At 56.8% G+C, this 21480-nt stretch overlaps 1 protein-coding gene across 3 annotated transcripts in view; it reads left to right on the top strand.

Moving 5' to 3' along the window:
- The first annotated feature begins 1202 nt into the window (after positions 1–1202).
- The window catches only part of PLXNA1 (plexin A1), a 92239-nt gene continuing 71961 nt past the window's right edge, over positions 1203–21480 (top strand). The window contains exons 1-3 of one of the 3 annotated variants that reach the window (XM_072347837.1): positions 1203–1336; positions 10921–12270; positions 17113–17295. In XM_072347837.1, coding sequence (XP_072203938.1) covers positions 11068–12270; positions 17113–17295 — 1386 coding nt within the window. In that variant the 5' untranslated portion in view covers positions 1203–1336; positions 10921–11067. Of the gene's footprint in view, positions 1337–5261; positions 5402–10920; positions 12271–17112; positions 17296–21480 lie in introns of those variants that run through there. The other 2 variants (XM_072347839.1, XM_072347836.1) reach the window with 2 other exon arrangements.

The following is a 21480-nucleotide window of genomic DNA, read 5'->3' as shown; positions in this document are numbered from 1 at the left end:
TTATATCCCGTGTGCCTCTGGTGAAATCAGTGGAGCTGCAGCCCTGATTATGAAGATGTTATTTAGCTCCATTTGCCTTTTAAAAGCCCACATCCCAGCCCATATGGATGCCAGTCCGTTCTGTAGGGCCTACCACAAACATGCAAGGACAGACAGTGGAGAAAGCGTGGCATGAGGAAGCCATGGCCTGGTGGGAGGGAAAACAAAAGGGGAGAACGATGGTGATAAAAATGGCTGGCACCGAGCGTGTTTTAAAAAGAAATAATCAACTCAAGGCACCCATTTGTCTTTTTTATGGCTTTTACTATTTTTCCCCTCGGTAATTTTATGCGGACGCAGCACCAGCGGAAAGATGCTGAGCTGACAGCTCTGAGCACAAAGTCCGGCCCTTATCGGCAGTGCTGTGTGAGGCAGCTTGAGCCCCCACACTGGATCAGGCTGGGCTGGGTGAGCAGGGACTGTGTGTGGGACCTCTGGGCAGGGAGCCATGAGGGAGCGTCCCTGTGAGGGCACTGAGTGATGGTGGGGCACAAGATGGCGGCTGGGCCTGAGGTGGCTGTTGGGCAGCAGGATATGGCACCTCAGTGTAGATCATGGGGGATATTTCCCCTACGTCCCCCTCCTTGCCATTGGTTTCTATGAGTGTTTTGCACAAATTGGTGTAGTACTGCCCATGTGTTTTGTGCGGACCAGTGCATATGGTGCTTTGAGCCATGGAGGGCTGGGGGTGCTGCAGTCCCCACCGCATTTTTCTTGACTGTAGGGTCTCTGGAGCGTACAGGGCAGCCGGGTCCGTCCCACTAAGCCGGCTGGAGGCCTGGCGAGGGTGTCTGCGGCGTTTCCCGAGGTGTCCCCCGCAAACGACCCCACCCATCTCACAGACCCTTTTAAGCCACCTCCCACCGGCCATCGCCCTTTTAAGAGCGAGCAGGAGGCGTGGCCGGCCGGCTCCCTCCTCTCGCCTCCCCGCAGCGTCGCGGGCGCCCCCTGGAGGCTCAGCGTGGCGGTGCAGCCCCCTCCCTCCTTTCAGCGGCGGCGGCGCGGCCGTGCGCGTGCGCGCGGCGGCGGGGGCGCGCGGCGGGCGGCGTTCCGTCGGGGCCCCGCGCTGCCGTCCCATTCATGCGGGGCAGCGGCGGCAGCGCGAGGCGGGCGGGTGGGAGCGGAGCCGCGGAGCCCCGGGCGGCGACGGGAGGGCGCGAAGGAGGAGACGGAGGAGGCGACGGCGGAGGAGGAGGAGGAGGAGGCGGAGGAAGAGGCAGCGGCGGCGGGGCCCGGCGGCGGCGCGGCTGGAATGCGGTTATGGCAGGCAGGGCTGGGGCGAGCGCGGAGCCGAGCCGTGAGTAACCCGCTTGCAACTTTCCTCCTCGCCGCGTGCCTTTACGCGTCCGGCCGAGCGATCGGCGTTCGGGGTTGGGATCCGATGGGCTCGTTATGCCCGAAAATCAAAGAGAACCGCGGCCGAAGCGGGGGGCGGCGGGGCCGGGCGTGGGGCTGCGGGTCCCCCCGGTGCCGCACCGCCTCTACGTGCCCGGAGCTCGGGGCGCGGCACCGCGCGGGCTGGGCTCGCCCCGCACGCTTCAGGGCTCGGTGTGCCCCGGCTGCCGGCGCGGGGCTGCGGGCGGATCCTGCGGGTGCGTTTGGCCATCGGGCAGAGCCGCTCGGAGGGCAGCCGGCGTCGTGCTTGAGAGCCGCCGTGGGAAGCGGTTCCCGTTGGCGTCGCGCCGTAGTTCGGCGGAGAGACGCGGAGCCCGAGGGGGTGCGGAGCGGAGCGGAGCGGCCGCTGCGGGCGGAGAAGGCGGTGGGGGCCCGGCTATCCCCGCGCACGGCTCCGGGGAGGAGGATCCGCAGCGGGTCCGCGGTGCGCTGGGATAGATCCCGAAATCCGTCCTCCCGGAGGGGAGATTTCCTCCTCCTGCTCTCGGGGCGGGGGGGCTGGTTGGCGTGTAGCCGGGGCTGGACGTGAAGGTCACTGCTTAGCGGGGAGATGGATGGGGAAAGAAAGGCAGTAACCTCACTCGTTCGCTCTCCCGTCCCCGCGTTTCGGGGAAGACGGGCGCAAAAGCAGCTCTGCGAACGCGCCGATGGGTGTTCCCGGTCCTGCTGTAGGCTGCGGGACGCGGAGGGGAGAAAAGTTGGGCAGAGCCGCGCCGCGGGGCCGCTCCTCGGGCGGAGATCGCTTCGTGCCGAGCGGAGCCAATTAACCAGCCGGAATGGGTTTTTTTTTTTCCTTCTATTTCTTTTGTGTGAGAGTGGGGAGGAAAAAAAAAAAAGAGAGAGGAGACGAGGCTATTGAGTACATCAAAGGTTATCCATTTGAAAACAGCGTTTTCCTCCGAACGGCGGCTAATTGCTTCCTGAACAATCTCAGGGTCTTTTGTATATACTCAGGGGGTAAAGCGAGCGGCGCGATGTCTCTGTCTCGAGACACCGATGACCGAATGCGGTGGGGACGTGGAGGAGCTGCGGGGCTGAGCCCGGAGCGCGTTCCTTGGGGGGAGCTGCGAGGTGGGGAGAGGAGGGATGCCGAAGTACGGGGCCGTGTGGGTGGCGAGGAAGTTTGGGCTCCGGATCCGTGGTAGAGGAATGAAAGAGGGATGGATGGACGAATCCCGGTCCGCGTGTGCCAGGCTGCATCCCTGTAGGCTGCACGATGACATTCCGTGGCTGGGCTCGCTGTCCCCAGTGGGAGATGGTTGGTATCTGTGCTCTGCCACGCTCTGGAAATGCAAGTTTTTGGTGGTGTTGTGTTGATTAGTGGGGTTTTATTGGGGCCGCTTGCAGCTGGAGCCCTTCCGCAGCGAGCCTCGAGGGTTTCCCTTCTTTATTTTATAGACGCGTGAGGTTTGGAGTGGAGCACGTAGCTCACTGTGCGAAGACAAAGCGCTGCCCTGCGGAAGGCAGAGGGCCCTGCGACACATAAACAAACTCCTCCGAACTCGGCCGGGCGCTGCCGAGATGGCAGCGGGTGATGGAGCCGCGCTGCTGTGTGCCGCGAGGCCGCTCCCTCCTCCGGCAGCTGCAGCGTTGCTGGCACGGAGCTGCGGGGCCAGGCGGTTCCTCCCCGGGATTTGCTGCGTTCAGCATCCCTTGTGCGAAGGGACCTCGGGTTGGGCTTAATGAGGGAGACTTGTAGGCATTACTTGTAGGCATTGCTCTCCGGGCTCGGTGCGTGGCGGGGCCTTTGTTGCTGCCCGGGAGCTGCAGCGTTTGCCGGCAGGCAGTGCTGAGATGTGTGGTGGAGCAGCCCAGTGCTGCAGTGCTCGCACCACCAGGCTCCTGTGAGCGGGTAGCGCTGCCCGCAGCATCCACCTGCATCCCGCTGGGCTTTGTCTGTGTGCAGGGTGCTGCCGTCACTCGTGTCTCCAGGCAGCAGGATGGCTTCGGCAGCCCTGGCTACGCAGAAGAGCTGCCGCCTCTCTGCGCTGCAATGGGAAGGTGGGCATGGGGCACGTATACTGTCCTTGCTGATTGCTTGGCTCTCCGCAAGCTCGTGTTGCGCACAGCTGGTGGGATTATGCCTATGGAGACCTTGTTTGCTGCCCTGTGCTCTGCGAGTGTCCCCTGTGCGCTGTGTTGTTAGGCAGTGTGTGTTGTGTAGAGGCTCAGAGAGTCCCGGGCTGGCTCTGGGTGGTGAGTTGCCCTGTAGGGTGCCAGGTACTGGGCAGGGCTGCAGCCCTTCTCCTTGCAGAGCTGAGCTGTGCTGCTCAGTGAAACCTGGGCTGGAGGAGTCACCTCCTTCTTTGCCTTCATGGTGTGCCCCGGCTGTGCTGTGGGCATCCCACTCCATTGTGGATTCATGGTGGAAACGCAAGATCTGGTGCTGCTTTGGACCTTCAGCCTTGGCCAGGAGGACACAGTCTTAGTCCTGGGGGTGCTCCTGTGCACTGTGGAGGAGGAACCTGAAGCCATATCCATGTGTTTCATGCTGTTTTCAGGCAGGCACCTCGCATTCCTCATCTTGGGCACACTGTGTGCATGGGGCCTGCTGGGAGCTGGCTGGTGCCCACCTTGGTCTCACTTCCCCAGCATCCTTCTGCTCCCAGACTTTGTTCCACAGGGAAGCCACCATTTCAAATCCTGCCTTAAAACATCCAGAAGTTGTTTTTCCCTTTAGCCAAAGCTTGGCAAACCCTCTCCTTGCAGTCCATGTGTCGAGCCTGTAAACCCACCACATCCATGCAGGCCACTGAGCTCAGCCCCACGGGCTGCTGCACGGTGTGTCAGCCGGCAGGATTTGTGAGCTGGGGCACGAGGAGCGTGTGGGCCCCTTTTCCAAGAGGATTGCTTTGTGTTCTGAGGGCTTTAGCTGGGGAAAGTGCCCTTGTGAGCGCATTATGGCTGCTGGGCTGGGATCTGGGGGTCTAAGCAGCAGCCTGGCCTCCTCCCCAGCCTCCCCTCGGCCGCTCGCCTCCCACCGTCCACTGGCCAACTTGGCACGGAGGCCGAGGAGCGGCAGTAATCCAATTTGGGCCGTTTAACTGCACTTTGCTATCCGAGCTGCTGGCCGGAGCTCGGGCACTTTAATCTGGCTAATGACCCCGGCTTTGGGGTTGAGTAACCGCCGACCATTTGCTTGATTTGCTTTTCCTTTCTGGCAGGGCAAGAGGCTGAACTGGAGCTGGGCCTCCATGCAGGTACCTGGGGGGATGAAGGGGGGGGTCTTCCCATTTTCCATCTGCTCTCCCTGTGTCCTGTGCAGATAAACCCTTCTCTATGTGGCCTCTCTGCGATCCGCTATTATTTTCAGGAACGCAGAGCCAAAAAAAGGCTCTCTCATCCTTTGGTTGCCTACTGCTTAACGTACAAAATACAGGGGAGTTAATTGCATTAAAATTTGTATAATTATACTGAAGAGAGGAAAAAAAAAAACTAACCCTAAACCCAACAACCTTGTTAATCGCACGGGTGTGGGGAGCCATCCGTGCGGGGTGATTCATGCGTTGTAGGGCTGCGGCATGCGAGGGGTTAGGAGGAGCCGTGCTGCTGTGTGAGCAGGAAGTCGGCTGCATCCCCGCTCTGAACCGGCTCCAGCCTTGCTCCATCCCCGGCAGAAACGCCGGTTGTGCTCTGGGTCTGATCCTCCGTGATATGGGGCCTCTGGCCGCCGTCCAGGCGAATCTCCAAGCGTTGGTGTAATCGTAGAAGCTCTGAGAGTCCCTTTGCTTTATGTGCTTGGTTAAGCAACTGCCTGTGTGTCAAAATATTCAAGCCCTTGCAGAAGTAAATCCCTTGCGAGAGGAGAGGCAGATCCCGGTGCTCGGGGAAGGAGCTGCCTGGCTGTGTGCAGGCAACACCGTGCCGGGTGCTGCTGGGGCTGCGGGAAGGATTGCACAGTGCCATGTGAAAAGCGTGTTTCCTCCAGCAAGTGCCGACCCTGTCGGAGCCGCCGATAACATCTAAGGTAATTATAATGGCAGTAAGTTGTTTGCTCTGTGCGTACTGCAGTACTTTTATATACAGGCGGTTGCGTCGGTCTTCCTGTGCAGACTGTTAGCTTCAACAGGGGAAGAGGAAAACCCAAAAATATTTCAGGGTTTTAAAAATAATCTTGCAGCTTGGCTCGTGCACAAGATGTTTCGCAGAATAATGTTCTCTGTCAGTTGGAATGCAGCTCGGTGGCCTCCGAAAGGCTTTGCTGGGCTGGATGGGGGCTCTTGGAGCTCTGTCCCAGGCACGGGGAGGGCACAGCTCCCCTGTCCGTGCTCTGTGCTGGGGGTGCTTACAGCCACTGAGGCCTCTGGAATGTTTAAAATTGGCTTCTCCAGCACCTCCTCGGGCATTTCTGATGCCAGCAGTGCTGGTGCATGGCTGGGATGTTCTACTTGCTCCTACCTACGGGGCACCTAACAGTGTCGGGGGGGAGAGGGGGGCTTTGCCCCTCCAGAGGACAGCGAGTATTCAAAACCTGTTTTTCAGGCTGATGTCATCAGGAAGAAATGGGGGAGGAGAAAGGCAGGAAGGCAGGCAAAGAGATCAGCCTCCAAGGGAGAGCCTCCGCGGGTCGGCAAGCCTGGCACGGCTCAGGGAGCCCAGGCTTATGTTGCCACCAGCCCTCACCCGCTGCCACCCGCATGCTGGCAGTGCCCATGGGCACACAGGAACGACTCCTGGTGGCACAGCCTCGTGGGTGCGCACTGCCTTGGTGCCCACAGCCCTTTGCTTTTGGCAGTGCATGCCATGCTGCGGAGCCACGCGGCTCCTTGCCCTCAGCAGGCTGACGTCACCCATTGGGGCCACCGTCCAGCGGCTCTTGTTAGCAGGGAGTGGGCTTTTGGCAGTGGGGAGCGCACGTGTCCTCCCATCTCTCTGCACTCTGTCCTGGCTGGTGTCCCTTAGGCATGCCGGATCCATGCTGCACAGCAGGCTTTGCCCACGTTGTCTGGGTGAACCCCTGGATCGTGCTGGTGTGCTGGTCCCGGGAGCAGGGTGCGGGTGCAGCCTCAGGCTCTGTGCATGCGTGTGCCTCGCTGTTTTCATTGGACGCTCCCAGCCCATCCTGCGTGCGAATGAAACCTCTGTTAGCCTCTCAAAGCAGAGTTTCCCCTCTTTGTGTTGTTGCTGTTGGAGCGCTTTCAGGCGCTGCTTGCTTCCCCTCTCCCTGTCTCGCAGCTCTGCCAGCTCTCAGGCTGCTCGTGGCTCAGCTCCGCCCTGGGCAAGCAGTGGGGCTGTGCTGAGCCCACAGCTCTGCAGTGTGCTGTGGGGTCTTGTAGGGGGAAGGTGAACTGGGTACAGCTTAGACTTTGGTTGGGGAAACCTCTTTTGGAGAAGTGGAGATGTTTTGTTGTCCCCTGGCTGCTTTATTTAGTTGTAACTATGAGCAGTGTGTGCTCTGAGCTGGTGATCGTGCTAGGCTCGCAGTGGAACTAGGTGGAAGAATGGGAATTTCAGCTCAGCCTGGATCTGTGCTGGATTACAGCAGCTCTGGTGCTTTCTCCTTGTGCTGGGAGCACAGAAATCCTCCTGCTCCCATTCACTGATAGAGACAGGGAACTTCCTGGTGCATCCACTCTGCCTTTGTGTTAGGGCACTGGTGGTGGGTTGGACGATGGAGTGTTGTTGGTGGCAAGAGGACTTCTGCTTGCAGCTGGCATGTGGCTGAGCTTCTTGTTCGCTTCTGCTCCTGATGGGCTGAGGTGACCTCTGCCAGCCAGGTTGGTTTTGGGGATGTTTGCTGTGAGAATCCTGGTCTGGAACATAGAAGCCAAGTAGAAAGGTGACCTTTGGGAGCTTGGTCTGGACTTGTATGCTTTGAAACTGGGGGCAAAATGTTAAGTGGTCTCCATGTCATTGGCCCTGTGGCTGCAGGAGCAGCAGTGGGCGTGCTGCACTTCCTCCTGGGAAGCACTCTCCTTGCCTTGGGACATAAGAGGTCAAAATCCTCGGGGTTGTGGCAGTGTGGGGCAGGGCGCATCTCTGGCCTGTGCCCTGGGGAATGAGAGCTGTGAAGATGGGAGAGATTCCTGATGCTGTGATTGAGGTTGGAGGGGGCAGCTTCAGTGCTTGCCACTGATTTCATCAGGGCTTGGCTCCAGCCAGGGAGAAGGTTTACAATGATTGCACTCGCTGGGGAGGAGGGAGGGATCCCAGCAAAATTGTTCCTAAGGGCTGTGTGTGGTGGAAAAAGGAGTTAAAGCTTGGCCCTGCTACAGATGATTGCATATATAGCGCAACTCCTAACTGGGTAACTCCAGCCTTCTCTTATTGTTGCAAGGCTTTTCCCAGGCAGATGAACCTAAAAATACAGCCGCTGCATTGTGAGACTGGCTCTCCTGTGGCCTGCGGGCTTTTCTCTCCTCTGTATAATCTCTCTCCTCTCTCCCTTTGGCTAATTACTGGCAGCAAGGCAGCTCATGTGTTTGAAGATGGAGCCGGGTCCTGCTCAGTCCGTGCACGATCACTGAGAGCAGCGAGTGACTCGCAGAGATTGCAGATAAAGACCTATTAGTTCTCATTGCTCTTGTCCTTCCCGGGGTCAGCTAGGAGGATTTTCATTCCCGCAGGTTTTCTCTCCTAACCTCTATTTCAAAGCACTCCTGCCAGGCTGTAGAGCTGCTGGGGCAGTCCCAGAGCAAGAAAAGGGATTCTTTTCTCAATGTGCTGCTGCAGCCCTGCCCAGGACACCCAGGCATGCAGCATGAGCACTGGGGGCAGCAGGGGATGCTCTGTCCAGTCTTTGCCTTTTAAGGTTTGTTTTTCCAGCTCAGCACTCCTGCTTTGTGTTATCAAAAGTGATGATTGCCTCCCCTGAGTGTGCTCTCCCAGACTGGGGGTGCTCCTATTTTGGGACTGTGCTTGCAATGCATCCCTTGCTCCCCACTGGGTTCTCTGGTGCAAGATGTTGTCGGGAACCTGAATCGTTTCATACAGAAGAAAGCAGACTCGCTAAACTTTCCTGCTCTTTTTCTGTTGATTATAATCACTGCTGATGTCTTAAAGCAGGTCTTACTGTACCAAGCCCCTCCTGCTGTCAGGGCACTGTGATGGGGTGACGTGTATTTGGGAGCAGAAGTCTCCGAGGAGCTCTGCAGACTGTCATCTGTCTGTGCCCCAGCGCTGCCTGGCTTTGTTCTCGTTCCAGTTCTGAGTAACAGTTCCCTAAATTAATTTGGGAATCTCCTTTTGGGCTTTCTAGCCCTGCTTTGCACAGCAGCCTGACCTCTGGCTCTCACACCCGCTCCCTAAAATAGAAGCAATGAATAAGTAGAAATGCATCAAGCAAAGGACTGCCCTGTCCCAGCAGTGCCGTGCTGGGGTTCAGTGTTCCCATGCTGCAGCCACACTCCTGCTTTCTCTCCTTCCCCTCCGCGTGCTGCTGGTGCATAAGCCGAGTTGCGTTTTGATGGTAATCTCCTTGTGACACAGCCGTGGTATTGTTCCTCTCCCCGTGCTGTGTAGATAGAGCCGTGCTCGTGCTGGGGTTTGTGTTTGGTTTGGGTCACATGTGCCTCCTATTGCTCCCAGCTCCCCATCCCTCTGCTGCCGCTGCATCGCTGCCTTTGTGCAACAGGAGCTGTGTAACTGCGGCGCATGGCGGCTGGAAGGAGGGGGCTGCTGGGCATTGCAGCGGTGGGAGCGGGTGTGTGGTGTCACCGTGCTCAGCAGTGGGTTCCTTTGCTTGGAGGAGAAGGTAAAGGCACGGCTGCCTGGTGAAGCTGGCATTATCTGCTTTGCAAAGGGTGCCTCCCCATTTCTGAGGGCAAGAACCTTCCTCTGGCAACCCACAGCCCAAGAGGAAACCGCACTGCCTCTTGGTTGAACCCACAGGCTGTGTCAATGGAGGCTGGCAGAGCCCAGTCTGAGGTGCCTGTATTTTGCAGTACTGCAGGGATGTGGGACTGGGACCACCTGGTCCATTTCCAGGGCTGATGGCCCTACACTCTCAGCACTCGTCTTAGCCTCTGTGTTGCTCAAACCCAACAGCACAGACCTCTTTCGAGGATACTGCCCTGGAGGCTGATGAGAAAGTGGAAGCGACTGGGAGCTGCTGGGACAGAGCTTTTGGAGCTGGGCACACCATAAAGATCTGGGATTGGAAGAGGTGTGCAAGCAGTGCCCAAAGTGTCCATGGGTGCTGCCAAGGAGTGCAGCCCTGTGCTGCTGGCACGGCACCAGCTGCCCTCTGATGGCACGGCTGCTGGCACAGCCCAGCAGTCACCACAGGCCATATTTCGTACCAGTGCCACTCCCTGCTGGGATCCTGCTGGGCAGGGAGCTGGTGATCCCCGCACGGGCTGAGTCAGAGATCAGTGATAAGGAGAGGGAGGCTCTTCCCTGCTTGCTTTCATAACATCTTATCTGCAGAACTGGGAAACAAAGGGCTGAACTCACTTTCCAGCCCCGGACCTTCGCCTGCATTTTGAAGCATCTCCTGCCCGCAGCCTCCTGGGCTTTGTCAGGTGCCAGGGCTGTCAGGCAGTGTGCCAGGGCTCCCCCAGCTCCTTTAAAAGGAGACTTTGAGATCCTTGGCTTGAGCTGTTCCTCACACATCCTACCCGGGCTCAAGCCCCAGCTCCTGCAGGCTCTGTCACGCGCTGTTTGAGTAGTAAATTGATGCTGTTTGCATCTTCCTTCATTCACAAAAGCTGTGCTCTTTTTTTTCCCCACATCTTCCTCCCTCTCCTCCCCTCCCCTCCCCCCCCTCCTCTGTTTCTTTTCCCTCTTTATAAAAGCTGCATCCTCTTAATGACCAGTGTGCCAATCTCCAATTAATCTCAGGGTAACTGGGATATGGTATGAGGCTGGAAGTGCCTCTCTTGGCTGAGCTCAGAGGGATGTCCACAGCGCGGCAGTGGGGTTGGGATCCTTTTGTGCTTAGGAGCTGGAAGCAAACTGGGTTTTTGTACCAGCTCCCTGTTCTGTGATGGAGTGGTGCAGAGGCTGTGGGCTGTCTGCTTACTAGCAGCTGATTTTTGGTGCTGTCGGTGGTCTTCAAAGCAGGTCAGGGCCAGTGACACCCTGCTGAGACATTTGTATGCGGTTGGTGTGCTGGAGCACATTGTGAGACTGCTGCCCGCTGGGGATGTGCTGGCCTGGCCCAGCCACAGCTGTAAGCGTGCTGACACTTGCTCCTGTTGAGGGGCTCCTTGGAGGGGAGCAGGGCCTCGCAGGGGGCTGCTGCAGATAGCAAGGCTTACAGTTGAGCCCCTTTTTGTTACCACCGTGTCTGCTCGTGGTGTGGAATTTATGGTGTCTAGCAGCATGTGTGTGCTACCAGGAGGAGTGGCCGTTAGCATCCTGTGGGTTTCCTCCATCCCTGTGCAGATTTTCTTCTGGAGTGGGAGGCAGTGGGGTGTTTGTCATGCTGCCTTATAAGCATGAAGCGGCAAAGCCTCTGCAGGGTGGTGTGGAACAGGCTTACTGCTGTGCCAGGAGTTACAGGAAAGCCTCCTAACCCTGTTGTTTTTGTCTTTCTCCCTCTAGGGTTGACCAGACCGGCAGTGCCCATGATGCCCTGAATGCTGAGCACAGCAGAAGCAGAGGAGACTGTGTCCCATTAGCTCCTCATCCTTCCCTCCTCACCCCTTTAGTTTGGATTTGTTTCTATTTATTTTGTGGCTTGGTTTGGGCATGGCTTTGGCCGGATGTGACACTGCCGCGATGCGGCTCCTTTGGCTCAAGCACCATTTGTCCGTCAACATTTGGACCCTGCTGCTCTTGGGGAGCACCTGGCTACCGCTGGCGGAAGGCAGCCCCAAGTCTCCCTTTAGGACTTTCTCGGTTACAGACTGGAGCTTGACGCACCTGGTGGTCCATAACAAAACCGGGGAGGTCTACGTGGGGGCCGTCAATCGGATCTACAAGCTCTCCAATAACCTCACGCTCCTGCGGACACACGTGACTGGGCCCGTGGAGGACAATGAGAAGTGTTACCCTCCACCCAGCGTTCAGTCCTGCCCTCACGGTCTGGTCACCACCAACAACGTGAACAAATTGCTGCTGGTGGACTACTCGGGGAACCGGCTGATCGCCTGCGGCAGTGCCTCGCAGGGTATCTGCCAGTTCCTGCGGCTGGATGACCTCTTCAAGTTGGGTGAGCCCCACCACCGCAAGGAGCACTACCTCTCCAGCGTCAATGAGTCGGGGACCATGTCTGGGGTCATCATTGAGGTGCTGAACGGGCAGAACAAGCTCTTCATTGGGACGCCCATTGATGGCAAGTCGGAGTACTTCCCCACGCTTTCCAGCCGAAAGCTGATGGCCAATGAGGAGAATGCGGAGATGTTTGGCTTTGTCTACCAGGATGAGTTTGTCTCATCCCAGCTTAAGATCCCCTCGGACACACTCTCCAAGTTCCCCACCTTTGACATCTACTACATCTACAGCTTCAGCAGCGAGCAGTTTGTGTACTACCTGACCTTGCAGCTGGACACCCAGCTCACCTCACCCGACTCCACAGGGGAGCAGTTTTTCACCTCCAAGATCGTCCGCCTCTGCGTGGACGACCCCAAGTTCTACTCCTACGTGGAGTTCCCCATCGGCTGTGTGCAGGATGGCATTGAGTACCGCCTGATCCAGGACGCTTACCTGACCAAGCCTGGCAAGGCCTTGGCCAAGTACCTGGGCATCTCAGAGCGGGAGGATATCCTCTTCACCATCTTCTCCCAGGGCCAGAAAAACAGAGTTAAGCCTCCCAAGGAGTCTGTGCTCTGCCTCTTCACGTTGAAGAAGATCAAGGATAAGATCAAGGAACGTATTCAGTCATGCTACAGAGGGGAAGGGAAGCTCTCGCTGCCCTGGCTCTTGAATAAGGAGCTGGGCTGCATCAACTCGGTAAGTTCACGCCTGTCTGTGTGCGTGCCAGGTGGTTTTCAGCTCCTGGCTGGACTCTTTAGACCCTTCCCGGTTACCTGACCTGACTTGTTGTTTTCCTGATGGGAGGCCTCTCTCTTGCTCTGGGGACTGGCACAGTTAGGGCTGAGCGTTCAGCTTGCTTGGTAGCATTCCTTGTGGAGACTGTGGCTTTGGTGTGGGAAGGCTGTCTGGGTTTGGGTTGAATCAGTGTCTGCTGATAGCTGCTGGCCCCAAGCGGGAGGCTGACTGCTGGCACAGGTCTCTTCTCCCCTATAGAGTAAAGGAGTGTGGGTGAGCTGGTTTTGAGGGCAAAGATGTTCTGCTCTCAGAGGGTCAAGTGGTGTCTGCTGTATCTCTGCCAGGGAGACCCTCAAAGATGGCATGTGTGAATTTGGGAGGATTCGGTCATGTGGGGCTTGGCAGAGCTGTGGCTGAGCAGAGAAGCTGCTGGGGCAGGAGAATGAGAGGAGGTGAGAGGGATCCAAGCAGGGGAGGAGGCAGAGAGGTTGGCAGTCCCAGTAGAGGTTGGTCAGATGCTTAGCTTGGTGGGACTGTGTCCTCTCTATGGTGTGCTGGATAGGGGAAGAAAAAGGGTATGAGGAGCAGGGAGCAATTGCAGTTGCTGGGTTTGTCTTCTGTGCTGTAGGAGGCAGGAGGGGAGGACATCATCGTGCTCCTTCCCCCATCCTGTCCCAGGTCTTGGGGGTCAGCAGCTGCCTCCTGCCCTGGGTGCCCACATGTCCCCATGGAGCAGCCCTGCCTCCTTCCCGTGTCCTCCCCACCGCTCCGAAGGAGACGGCTAACAGCTGCCTGACAAAGTAAAGGGTTTGCTGTCAAGAGCGCTGGGCTCACAAATCAGATTTTGGCTTTGAACTAATTCAATTCTGGTGGAAAATGATGAAATCGTTACACTGCTGCTTGTTGGGTCGCACAGCTGCTGGCTCAGGCAGAGGAGATGCCTGCCGCTTCCTCCCGATGCGCTTCCAGACCCTCTGCCCCTTGTGTGGGGAGAGGGCTGTGCCTGACGTGTGCCCCATATGAAGGTGTGGGGGCTGTGTCCTTGCAGAGCCGTGTTGTCTCTGCTGCAGGCAGTTTACAGACACCGGTGGGTGCGTAGGGGCTTCTCCGTGCATCTCAGGAAAGCTGCTATTGTAGGGAAATGTGGTGGGAGAGAGAGAAATGCTGGCTGGTTTGACACCTGGATGAGAACGGGAACAGGGAGGTGTTCCCTGGCTGCAGTGCAGTGCAGGAGGTAAAGTCCTATGCAGTTGCATGTGCTATGATTTTTATTTCCCCCCCCCCCCCCCCCACTGTTTCCCAGCACAGTTCCTTAGCCATAGACCTGATGCTGTATTTCTCCTGCCTTCCCCCTCTGAAGGAGTGATATTGCTGTGTGCTGCTAACCTGCTCCCTCTGTGATGCAGAGGCAGCGGCTGCTCTGCACATGGGAACCCCACTGCAGCACTCAGACCCTGCCCAGCTCCAGAGAAACCCTGGCAGGGACAGCAGGTGTGAGGTGGTGGCACCGTGAGGACCTGTGGCATCATTACTTTCACGTGAGGTGGGTCGTGGTGGCACAAAGATGGTCATGGGAGCCTGGTGCCATTTTCTGTCCCTGTCCTGTTCCACCTGCCAAGTGTGGCAGAGAGCGGCATGAGGTGCTGAGCCTCAGCCTCTGGCTGTGCTGGGAGTGAGCCAAATTGGGGCCTGCAGAGCATGTAACCTCTTTCTGGCACGGATCTGTGTGCCCCTCATAAAATGCAGCCACCTCTGGGGTGGGTTGTAGCAGCTGACGGATCTCACAGTGATGGATGCCGGCCAGAAAATAAAGGGCATGTTGATTTTTTTTTTTAAGGAGGCAGAATGTAATTGCTAAAGTCAGTAGTTGCTCGGGATTTACGCCTGATCTGTATGGAAAATGTCCCAGGAGCTCCTTTGCTCCTGCTCGGGATTTATGGTTTAAAGTCTCCTCTGGAAAGTGGAAAGTCCAAAACTCATTTCTTAGCACATCAGAGAGACTTCTCAGTGCCAGAAAGCCACATCCCTGAGGACTGGTCCACGCACATCCCTGAGGACTGGTCCACATGCACTGTGCCGGGTGGGAGGAGGAAGGCTGGGGAGAGCTGTGCTGGCACCGCATGGGCATTTCTGCCTGGGGCATGGCTCTGAGCACAGGCTGCTGAGCAAGGAGGCTTCCTGACTTGGATGCTGGCTTCTTTCTTACTCCAGACCCTAGCACAGCATCCTCCTCAGCTACGAGCCTTAGGATGCTAATTCCTGGGCACTGCAGGGCAGTGTAGATTTGCCAGAGCCAGGAGACACTGCCAGGCTTGGCAATGAGCTTGGGAACTGAGAGTGCTTCCAGGGGTTTTGCTGCTCCGGATGGGATGTGCACGGCTGCTTCCCACTGTTGGTACTCAGCTCCCAGAGTGCCCTGCTTGGCTCCCAGTGTCGCCATGCCTCCCTGTGTGCTGGGCACGGGCCTTGCTGGGAAGCAGCATCAGCAGGCACAGGAAGGCAGGTGTTGAATGGCAGGCGTGGGAGGACAGGGTGTGTGTATAATGGTATTAACTGGCAAATTACTGGCCAATTAATAACGCTAAGTGGCACGAGTCTCGACTCTGCTGTCTGCTTCCTTGTTGCTTTTGTAAGTGGGCTTGAAGGGAGGCAATGAGACAAGGCACGTCAAGGAGACTGCCTGTTCCTGGCCAGCTCTGTTAGCTCCATGTATCCCCTCTCCTTGGGGCTGCTTCACAGAGGAAATTGGGGTTTTCTGCCCCAATTTCTGTGCTGGTGGGGAGGAGCAAGCTGTGCCATGTAGTAGCTGGGCTGTGGGGCAGTCGGGATGTGACACTGGTGGGTGCCACCAGCCTCATGCTGCCCACTCAGCCCGACCGTGGTGAGGTGTCTGCCTGTGCTTCCCTAACAAGGCACTGTGCTGTTAATGAGCTAATTGTCGGCGTAATTATTTATCGAGGTGGTGTCAGCATCTCGGTGGCGGGCGGGTGCTCCTCACGGCCCTGGAGTGCAGCTGTATTTGTCGTTTCCCAGAGAGTTTGTTGAGACAAAGCAGAGAGGAGTAAACACCATAAACATTTATCCTCTTGCATATTCAGCAGCTGATGAGGTTGGGGAAGCTGCAAATTGGAGTGCAGAGAGAACAGAAATTGCATTGGCTTCCAGGGGCTTCCAGGGCTTAAATACCTTCATGGTTTGCGCTCAGAGCTGCTCAGGGCTCAGGCTGTGTTAACCCCTGTGCTGCTGCCCTGCTTGGGGTGGTATCAGGCAGAGGTAGGTGCTGTGTCTGCCATAAGTGTGTGCTGCAGGTTTGCTCGGGGCTCTCTGACCGGCTCTGGGCTGGCTGATGGGTTGCAGGGATGATTGCAGCCCTGGAACGCAGAATGCAGGCTGGAGAGCTAATTCCCCTCCCCACTTTTTCACACCAGCAGACGTCCTTCACTCTCTCATTCCTATTTTAGGTGATTGGTGCATCTTGTGTGCTTGGACGTCCCCAAGCTCCTCCAGTTTAGAGAATAAAAAATGGGGTCAGGCTTGGAAAGGAGTCAATCTGTGGCCATATCCTAAACCAGGCACCAGAACTTAGAACAACTGAGCAAGCAAGACTGCATCTCCAGACTGCTTTAGGAGGCTGAGCGTGCCCAGCTGGAGTCATTCCCATTTCTCTGCTACTGAAAGGATGGCACGGTGCTGACTGAAGCCAGGAGCTGGACTGCTGGCCTTGGGGTTGCACAGTGAGCCTGGGTGGGGGTGACCACGTCCATGTTTGACAGTCCAGGGAAGTTGTGGCTTTTCTGAGAGCTGTTTTTGGGGTGTGGGTTGGTCAGGGCCTCCAGTTCTGGGGCTGTAGTTCTCCCTGCTCAGATCTCAGTGCTGGGTGGAAGTGGTGGGGCTGTTCCTTTCAGCAGCCGGAGCTGCTTAGTGCTTGTATGCGCACGGAGCTTGGGAGCACAGCATTTTCCCATATGTTACATGCACATGCTGTATGGATTTAAAGCCCCTTGGGGACTGGCATGCATTTGGAGGCAGTTGCTTGCCAAAAACCTCTCCCCTTTAAATTCAAAGTTACATAAGGAGCCTCTTGAAGTGGAAAATGCTGTGGCTCAAGCAGGCTGCCTTCCTCTCCAGGCACTGTGCCTCGAGGTACTTCCCTTCCAGCCCCATGCACCAAGGCTCATTGTGACTGCCCAGGATTTGGCCAGAGCCCCCTCTTCCTCCCTCCTGCCCTGCTTTCATCATGGAAACAAGGGATGGGTTGCATTCTGGGATCTGTTTGCCGTTAGCTGTGATTTTGTCATTCACCCTAATGCCAACCAGTACTGGAAGTGATTGAAGCCATATCTGCCAGGAGATGCTGGAGAAGGGTGAGCACATTGCACTGCCAGCACTGTGTCCCCTCTGTGCATCGTACCCATTTAGGGCACAAGTGGAGAATAGGGAAGCATGGAGATGAGGAGCCGTGGCAGGGATCTTCTGTGGGCGTGCAGCTGGAGTGATGCAGCAAGACCACCAGCTGAGTGCTGGTGAGGAGCATCCCCATGCCCAGGTCTAGATTGGGATGCTGGCAGCTGAGCTGTGTCCTAGCCTGCATTGTAGCTGGGGTTGCAGAGCTGGGACTGAAGCAGCTCCATGCCAACCAGATTGGTGGCTTACTGCAGCCTGCCAGAATGTCTGCGCTGGCTGGGATGGGAGCTGCCTCCTCAGCCCCTGCTTCATCCTCCCATGGGGATGGAGGTCAGCACAAGCCCTTGTTGCTCTCTGATGCTCCAGAAAGCTCATCTCTCTTCTGTTCTCTTCCCACAGCCGCTGCAGATCGATGACAACTTCTGTGGCCAGGATTTTAACCAGCCGCTTGGTGGAACCGTCACGATTGAGGGGACCCCACTTTTTGTGGATAAAGAGGACGGGATGACTTCAGTGGCTGCCTATGACTACAGAGGACAAACTGTTGTGTTTGCAGGCACACGGAGTGGGAAGATCAAAAAGGTAGGAGAGCCACTGCTGCGTTGTGAGGGATGCTCTTGTGCTGATGTGGAGATGCTTGGCTTGGTGGCCCTTTGGTGCAGGGTGGATTGTGCCTTGGTGCGTTTGGATAGCCTGCATCCCCATTGCTCCTCTCTGCCAAACAGATGTACTGAACCTCTGTCTTATGGGAGGGTTGTAACAGAGAGACTGTGTTCTGGTACTGGGTCAGCCTGTTCTGTTGTCTCTCAAAGCTGTTGATTTGTGCTGTAGCTGTTGTGGGACTGACTCTGCCTGACCTGGTCCATATTGCTTTGCCCTTGACCTGGGGAGGGCCAGCAGAGGTGGGTGCTGGTGTCTCTGTTGCTGAAGAACAGAGAAATATCTAGCTGGGTTGGCAGCACTGGTTTGTCTGAAGTGGGCAGGATGGAGCTTCTCCTCCTGGTTCCTTGTGGGCTCAGAGTTGCTGTAACTGTTGTTCTTGCATCTTGAATCTGATTGAAGTGGAGGAGGTAGGGTCTGAGTTGGGGTTTCTGCCCCAGCTCTGGAGGAGCCCTTCACCAAGGGGGTGATGAGCTGCGCCCTTACTGCTGCAGTGGGGGTTTCTCCAGCCTGGTTTGATATTCTCACACCTCCTCTGTCTGAGTCAGCATGAGGTGACCTGTCTTGCAGGGATGGTGCATTTTTCAGGATATGGTGGGATGGGAAGGTTGGCTCTGTATTCTGCCCGTACTGGCAGTAGGGTGCTTTAAGTCTTATGCTGCGGTGTATGTGGGAGCCAAACTGTTCTGAGATGTTTCCTTTGCTGGAGAGAGCCATCAGGCGCTGCAGCCTGGCGGCACCAAGCTATCTCCCAGCATAGGGGAGACCTCCTGTGCCCCACCACTGCACAAAGGCTCCTTGTTGGTGGCAATTAGTAAATGGCTGCGAGTGTGTATCTCTGTATCTCCACAGGGCATGGATTTCCTGTTATCATAATATCGTTCCTATAATTACAGGCATGTATAAACATAGCTTGCGTTAACAGCATCCTCAGCCAGGCAGAGGCATAGCAAAGGTCCTGGCATGGTCCTGGTAAGAGGCAGGAGGAAATGGGCTTGGCTAAGGAGTCCCAGCACCCTTCTTGGGGCTGGCCCCATGTTTGATCTGCTTCTCCTTTTCCATGCTGTTTAAAACAAAACCTCCCAGTTCATCTCCTGTGGCCACTGGGGAGATTACTGGTCACAGGAGCCAGAGCTTGGTTTCACGGACCTGTTCTCAGTAGGCTGGGATTTGGAACAAAGAGATGAGTGGGGTTTGGGTTGAGCAGAGCGCTGTTGGTGCTCTCTGTGTGCCCTGCTGGGCTGCTTCTCCTCCCTTCCTGTGGTGTCGGCGCCAGGCTGCAGGGAGCTGACGGAGGCAACTCATCCTCCCTTCCTGATCGATACGGGGCCTGCAGGGACCGGCGTCGCATTGCTGGCGGCTTCTCCTGCTGCTGAGCTCCCAGCGGGAGGTTTTAAATAGCCGGTGCCCCAGTGTAAGGGATGAGGATGGAAGGAAGGAGGGTGTGGGAGGAGGGTTCACAAAGCCACGGGGATGGCGTTACACCTTCTGTCCCTTATTTATCTAGAGAGGATGTTTCTTCCTTCTCTCCATTATTTCCTACTTCTTTTCAGTTTTTCCCTGGTCCTCGTGATGTCAGAGCCACTTTCATGTGATTATTAAGGGTGGGTGCCAGGCCAAGAGCTGGCTGTGTGCTCACTTTGGGTGCGAGGTCAAGACTGAGGCCTGGACTTGTAGCCCAGGTGTAGTTTGTGCAGCTTCCTCTTCTCCAGAGCTTCCCCGTTTTTGCTGGTTTCTGCCCATCACCATTGTGTTCTAATGTTCAATGGCCTCAGAGAGCCAGACAGGTCCGCAGGGCCTGAAGGAATGGAGCAGGAGCTCAATGGGGCACGAAGAGGTGCATGTCTGTCCTGTCCCGATATAAGGACTCCAGGCAGGTTTTTGTCCCTGGCAGATACTGACACTGGGGTAAGAATTGACAGTTCTCTGCACAATGTCTGCCCCACAGCATGGAAGCTCTCTGTGGCAGAGCACAGTGCTGAGTCCTGGGGGACGGGGGCTGTCCTCAGCTGTGACCTTGGGCTGGGTGGCCCAGCCTTTTTGCCGGGCAGGCTCTCGAAGCGCTGCATCAGCAGCTACCTGATCCCGCTGCCTGGCTGTCTGCGGGGCCGCAGTGTGGGAATGGCTGTGAGCACCTCCCTGCATGGTACTGATGTGTCCTCAGCCAGGAGATGGGGCTCTCATCAGGGTGCATAGCTTCTTTGTTTTTGGGTGCTGAGATGGCAGCATATGGTGGGGCAGTTTAGGGCCAGTGCTGTGGTCCCAGACTGCGGTGAGGTTCTCCATCTGCCTGCCCACCTCCTGGCAGTGGTGGACATCCCTCTGTTTGCAGCCCCTTGCTGTTTCCTCTGTCCCCATGGCAGGTGTCTGTGTTTTGGCTTTGTGTATCCTGATCATTTCTTCCCCCCTCTCTCCTGCTGGCCCTGATGCCTTTACAGGGAGGTGTGTGCTGTGTCCCTTCACATCCATAGGATTGGTTGTAGACCCTACAGTGACACAGCAATGTACGGAGAGCTGAGGCACTGTACAGACGGGCACTCTGTTCTCCCCATCCCCAAGAATGCTGGAGTGCATGCCAGTCAGACAAGGGGACACTGATGGTGCCATCTGGGCCAGGGTAAGGTCAGGGCAGAGTCACTGCTGTGTCTGGATTTTCCTTGGATGGCAGCTCCCATGGCCAGCATTTGTCCAGGCTGTTGCATGCAGACAGAGCCTTCCTTTGTCCCCTGAAAAAGCCATGCAAGCCTGGCTTCCCTGCAGCGGCTGTGAGGCTGCAGGGCAGCACCTGCCACCACCACAGCTGGAGCATGCCCTGCCCTTTGCCTCCAGACACCCCTGTTCGATGTCCCTCTGTCCCTGGACTGGCTGCAACCATCCCTTTAAATGGGAAACTGGCTTTCCAGGGCAGCACCATGCATGGGGTTGTGGCATTGGGGTCTGGGCTGCAATTGAAGCAACCTGGAGGCTGGGATTTGGGGGGGAAAATTGATGTGAGCACCGTCAGAATCAAGGAATGTTTGCAGAACTGGGGGTGAGTTGCTGCAGACTGGCGGCAGGAGGGGGTTGGACTGGGGCAGACAGGCACTGGGGAGGATGGAGGCACGGGACAGCTGTGATGCTGAGCGAGTTTCAGCCCTGCAGCTGCCCGCCATGTGCTTGTGTCCCACCAGGCGAGCAGGCATGTGGTTATCTTTGGATGGTGCTGAGTTATGTGGAGAGGCCAGGCTTGGAAAGCCCTCATCCCTCGTGCTCGCTGCCCTCTGCCAGCAGTCATGGGGTTGTGTTGTTTGGGGAATTTCTGCTGCTGCCAGGATGAGTAACGTGGGGATGACTCTGGCCGTGCTGCTGGTGTTGGATGTGAGCCACTTCCTCTCCACACTGGAGCTCGTTCTGTGGGTGCGTCACGGACCCGTCCTTGTGCCCTGTGGTGTGCCGGATGGGGAAGTGACAAAGGGACATGAACCTGGAGCACATTGCGTGGGGACTTCTAGAGGAAATCTGAGCAAGAGCAGCAAAGTTTGCTTCCCGGCATCTGCCTGGAAATCACCAGCCTTTGCCACTACTGCAGCTTTGCTTGTGGTGCTCTGGTTGTGCTTCTGCAGGTCTGAAGGTGAGCACTGCATCAGGCTGAGTGCCCTTTGCTGCCAGCTGAGCATTCATTTTCCAAGGATCTCTTTGTCTGGCCCTGGCTGCCCTGGTTGCCACTGTAATCTCTTTAGCTCCTTCCCTGTCCTGAAAGCAGATGGCCTTGGGTGCTGAAGTATCAGGGCACATCCCTGCTGGGAATTTGCTTTTCCCCCTGCAGCTTGTGCTCTCCGCACCATGTTTATCCTCTCCCACGGACGGCACAGTTGAACTGGCCCTGTGTCTGGTTTCTTTGGCTTCTCTGCTTTAACAATAATAACAACAACAACAAATGAAACAAAACTCTTTGTGCTAAGTGGGTCATCCCTATCGGTGCAGAAGCACACAGTGCTCACTTCTCATGGGCAGGACCTGGGGACCTTGCAGCTCCTGCTTGGGGAGGAGTGCTGGCAGCCCACATTCAGCGTGGCTGTTCGGTGAGCACAGTGGGGCCAGGGCTGAGCAGCTGCAGGGCAGGGAGTG

Source organism: Excalfactoria chinensis, chromosome 12 (genome assembly GCF_039878825.1).
Source record: "Excalfactoria chinensis isolate bCotChi1 chromosome 12, bCotChi1.hap2, whole genome shotgun sequence".
NCBI classification, from domain to species: Eukaryota; Metazoa; Chordata; class Aves; order Galliformes; family Phasianidae; genus Excalfactoria; species Excalfactoria chinensis.
This window is presented reverse-complemented; position numbering and strand designations above follow the sequence as displayed.